The sequence below is a fragment of the Benincasa hispida genome, chromosome 4 (assembly GCF_009727055.1).
Source record: "Benincasa hispida cultivar B227 chromosome 4, ASM972705v1, whole genome shotgun sequence".
NCBI lineage: Eukaryota > Viridiplantae > Streptophyta > Magnoliopsida > Cucurbitales > Cucurbitaceae > Benincasa > Benincasa hispida.
The window spans coordinates 16,533,087-16,538,271 of NC_052352.1; the positions used below are offsets into that span (position 1 = coordinate 16,533,087).

General features: G+C 29.6%; 1 protein-coding gene across 1 annotated transcript; it reads right to left on the bottom strand.

Annotated features, from left to right (window-relative positions):
• Positions 1 to 247: 247 nt before the first annotated feature.
• LOC120076540 (sufE-like protein 2, chloroplastic) lies at positions 248 to 2,371 on the bottom strand. Its single transcript, XM_039030400.1, has 2 exons — positions 1,335 to 2,371; positions 248 to 522 (listed from the first exon to the last, which is right to left on the bottom strand). Exon 1 carries the CDS (start codon positions 2,285 to 2,287, stop codon positions 1,481 to 1,483), a length of 807 nt encoding a protein of 268 aa, XP_038886328.1. The 5' UTR covers positions 2,288 to 2,371; the 3' UTR covers positions 248 to 522; positions 1,335 to 1,480.
• Positions 2,372 to 5,185: the final 2,814 nt, after the last annotated feature.

A 5,185-nucleotide genomic window follows, 5' to 3' on the forward strand; every position in this document is an offset into this window, starting at 1 on the left:
AGATTTGTTTGACGTGGATGACGAGAGAGAGATGAGAGGTAGAGATGTCCCTCCGGGCGTGCCAATTTGTTCACACGAGATTTCTGGAGAAACGTGTTTCGTGGAGTTGAACTTGAGTTGGTGTTGATGTTGAAGTTGATTTGATGTGATGTGGTTCGATCTCTAATATTTGATCCTCTGATTCTTTCAGTTGGGTGAATATGCTTGACTTGGAAAAGGAAAATACCGAACGTTCTTGAAGTAGAAGTCTTGGAAGCTTGAAGTAGAAGTCTTGGAAGAGTATTTGTGTCTTCAGACTTAGACTTCTGTCTTATAAGAGTGCAGCTTCAGGAGTCTTGGAAGCTTGGAGTAGAAGTCTTAGAAGAGTATTTGTAAGGTCTTCTGCCTTATAGGAGTGCAGCTTCAGCAGGAGTCTTGGAAGCTTGAAATAGAAGTCTTGAAAGAGTATTTGTGTCTTCAAAGATCTAAATTTGAAGTAGATTTGTGTCTTCAAATATCTTCTGCCTTGGTTGGTCCATGGGTCTGATCCAAAATTTCATGGCATTGATAAAATAATAATAATAAATAATTAATTGAAAGTACTATATATATCTTTTGATCAATTTAAATCAACTCAAAAACACATAAATAAATTTATTATAATTTATATCTTAAAATTTTATCAAAGTATCCAATAAACAAATGCAACAAATAAACTCTCACTCTTAAATAAGTTGATTTAAATAGAAGTATGAAGGGAAAAAAACCACCCATTAAAAGTGACTATTGATTATTCTAACCTTTATGATCTTTCTCTTCAATATTAGAAGTACTGCCTGTACATTGATTCTTATTCATCCACAGTTTGAGATTTTAAGTGACACAACTCAAGTTTGTTGGAGTATAACTCGATTTAAATAAATATATATATAATATAATTATATATATATATATATATATATATATATATATATTAAAAAGTGTGATTTGAACCGTATATGTTTTTTTTTCAACTTTTTAGCTAGATGAGCTTGTGTTGCATCAATTAAACTTGGACTTGAGAACATAAGAAAGAACACAACGAAATATTGACGGTTGATGAATGATGTTGATATCAAACATTAATACTATTTTAAAATCCATGTATACAGGTTGGTTGTTTGATATTAAGAGGAAAGAAAAAACTCTTCCAACCGAATGAAAAAACTTTAAACTAGTCAAACTCAACTTAAATATGATATCATAAGGTATTTATAGGTATAACCTAAGGTACAATGATTATATGTTACGATAAAAAAATACCTGTTGAGTGTTGGTATGATGAGATATTATACATTACAATCAAATTTAGGTACCTGTTGTGTTGGTATGGTGAGAAAACAAGCCTTTCCAATTCTGATATAAAATTGATCAACTGATCTACTCTGCTGCTTTTTCAATTTTTTATGATGGCGATAATGAACATCACGTGAAGATTAAAGTCTCCAATCCCGGCTTCGATTCATCCATGGAGACGATGATGAACAGTACGGAAGGTAAAAGGCTCTAATGGCGGCTTTGCTTCAATCTTGGAGACCAAAGTTTTGGTTCTCATTTGCATACTCATCAACACATTTTGCCATGTATTTACCCTAGACGCCGCTTTTCCGTGCAATCCAACATTCACAGCCTCCAAATCATCGCTCCTCACCTTCAAAACCTCCCACGGTTCAGCACCTTCCAGCATCCAGATCAAACAAGAACAATATCCCTTCGCGATCTCTGAATCGCTGTCAGCTTTGAATCTCATCCGATCGAACTCGTCAATTTTCACATCTAACCACACCTGCGTCGCGCATCCCCTCACTCGATTCTCCGGTAGTCGAATCGATTCATCCGAAGGATCAAGAATCGCTGCGTAATGCAATAGTCGTTTAACCCGATCAATCGGCTCCAAGAGAGACTCGAATTCCAAAACAAGCCGATGAAGCCTATCAGCCACTAATTCAGACGTATAAAGCGGAATTGCAATCGAATCGAGATCGCAGTTAGGGCGTCGAGTACATAATTTGTTAGAGGAAGTGAGATTAAGATCATGAGATATGGTACATGTTACAGATTTGGACGCCACAAATCTGCGGTTCAGCATATGAGGAGAGGGAATTTGTTGAAGACAGAGGTTCGAGGAACCTGAAAACTTAGCGAAGCCAATTCCAGAAGAAGTAATCATAGGGATTGAAGACATATTTGGATGGAAAGAAATGGAAGGAGGAGCAAAAAACTCGCAAAATTTAGAAAATAAAAGGGGATTGAAAACGAAGGTAGCCATGTTTGAGGAAGTAACAATAAGATCCTCGAATTCCGCCTCCACTCTCTGCTCCTCTCCTTACCGGGTCCATCACTCCCATAATGCAGCACCTCGATGCCTGTAAATCAAAACATTAAACTTCACGAATATTTATACTGCAAACCGAGGAGCTTTCGGGGAAGAGAAATTGGGCTTGGTGGGCCCTCTCTTGATATCCAACCGATTCTGGGCCCACAAAACTGCATCGATTTGAAAGCCCAAAAGGTGGCCCATTTCTCTCTTTTAATTATTAAATAAATAACGCAACTTGCACAATGATGCAATTAATAATTTCTTTCATAAATACATAAATAAATAAGGAAAGAATTGAACCCGTCATCACTTAACGAGGATGAAAGTATGAAAAGATAACACATAATTGTCTTAATATAATTCAATTAGCATAAAATTTATTGGATAATTATAAAATTATTCTCTCTCAAAAGAAAGAATTAAAATCTAAAGTATCATTTGAAATCTAGATTAGTTCAAAATTGAGGTCTCGCTCGGTAATTATTTTATTTTAGGATTTTATTTTGAAAATTAAGTCTATATCATTCACATTTCTTACAATAATTTACATCTTTTTTAAGTACAATGTTAAATTCTTAGCCAAATTCTAAAAATAAAAAAAAAATTTAAAAACTACAGTTTCGTTTAGTAATCATTTGACTTTTTGTTTTTGTTTTTTAAAATTAAACTAATTTAATCCGCATTTCTTACAATGATGTGCATCTTTCTTAAATATAATGGTTGAATTCTTAGCCAAATTCCAAAAACAAAAACAACTTTTTTGATTCTCAAAATTTGGTTTGGTTTTTTGAACCATTAGTGAAAAGTAGATAACAAAAAAATAAATTTGGATATGGAAGTAATATCATAGGTCGAATTTTCAAAAACAAAAACAACAAACAAAATGGTTATCAAACAGGATCTAATTTTTTTTAGTTCTCAAAATTTGACTTGATTTTTTAAACTATTGATAAAAAATAGATAACCAATAAAGAAATTTACCTGTTCATAAATTAAACTTTTAAAAATAAAAAATAAAATAAAATTTTTACCAAACGAGATTTGGGAGAATAATTTTTACCTTCCCATACGACAAATGACATTAAAAAATTGAATAAAGCAAAGCTTTGAATGTAGTGCGTGGGCATGGGCTCGGCGGCTGCTTTGTTTGTAATTAACTAACAACTATATTGTTTAATATTTAGATAAGTGCTATATTTTGTAGTTGATTAGCTTTTCCATTGAATGCGGACAACTTAATTTTAAACAATATAGCACTTATCTTAATTTTACCACCTTGCTAGAGGAATGTTATAAAATGTGACAATGCTAACAAAAGTATCTAACAAGTAATCATGGCCGTATTCAAACATATTTGAATAACATAATCATGGTGTGGGATGAGGTCATTGCTTAGGTTGAAGATCTTTATTAAACTGATAATATTTTAAAGTATTTAAACTGCCATTTATCCCCATTTTCAAACTTGATTAAAATGTTACTTTTAAGAAAGTAATAATTTACTCCTTTATAATTTTAATTTATAATAATTTAATATTTAATTATATACTTTATAATTTGTAATAATTCTTTATAATTTTAATTTATAATAATTTAATATNTTTAATTATATACTTTATAATTTGTAATAATTCTTTATAATTTTAATTTATAATAATTTAATATTTAATTATATACTTTATAATTTGTAATAATTTAATTTCTCTCTTGAAAAATATTGCTAAGATTTAGTGATATATACGTGCGACTAGATTTTTCAAAAAAATTTGATTCGATGAATAAACTTTGAAATGTATTGACTTCAATATGTAGTAAGATGAGTATTGAATACAATCTCCAATACATATAATGTTTTTATTCTTTTTCTCAAATATTGAATAAAGTTTGGCATGTTTGGTAAAGAATCTAAAAACAAAGAATTAGATAAAAACAGAGTTGTATTTGGTGTTTTCAGATATGTATTTGGTAAAGAAATTGAATTCTAATTTAAACAATTGCAAACTAACTATAATTACCCACTAAATATTAGTTGACAATAAACAATTATTAACTTATTTATGAACATGATTTTATGTTAAGAAAATTGTATAATTATTATTTTGTAATGGTGTATAATTTATAGGATAAATTAAAATTCTTGTCCCAATGATTTGGAAGAAGTTAAAATTTTTGTTTTATAATTTATTATTAAAATTTACCACCTATAATTTGATAAAAGCTTCATAAATAGTCCAAATAGACCTATGGTATAGACTACCATATGAACTTTATATGAAGTTATTATCAAATCATAGGAACTAAATTCTAAATTTTGAAATCATATGAACTAATTTTTAATTTTATCAAAACCTTAGGGACTAAATTTAAAATTTAACATAATTGATAATATACTACACAATACTTATTTTAACTTTTAAAAGATTGAACTGAGTTTATAACATGACATACTATATTTCTAAATGTTTTTATTTTTATTTAATATAATTCTGTATTTTAAATTTGAAAATTCAAATTCATAATACAATTAAAATGTAAAAATGTTGTTTTCAAAATTTATACATTTTAGATCACAGAATCTAATAATATTTTTCAAAAACAGAATTCGAGTTGTCTGCCAAACACATATTTACTAAATTCAGTTAATCTGAAAATATAAAACTGAATTCGGATTACGAATCAAACAGACCCTTAATCTTCCAAATTTTCAGTAATTCAGAAAAGTTTTCGAGAATTTTAAGACGAGAAGTGGAATTGTGTTAGTTAAAATGAGTTTAAGAATTCTTTCAACCAAGCAAAGAATTTAGTTAACTCCACTACACTTGACTCAACTCCTCCCAGCAAATACTC

What these genes read in the sequence shown, in the direction of transcription:
- LOC120076540 (XM_039030400.1), bottom strand. Translation starts at nt 2,287, where the DNA reads ATGGCTACCTTCGTTTTCAATCCCCTTTTATTTTCTAAATTTTGCGAG.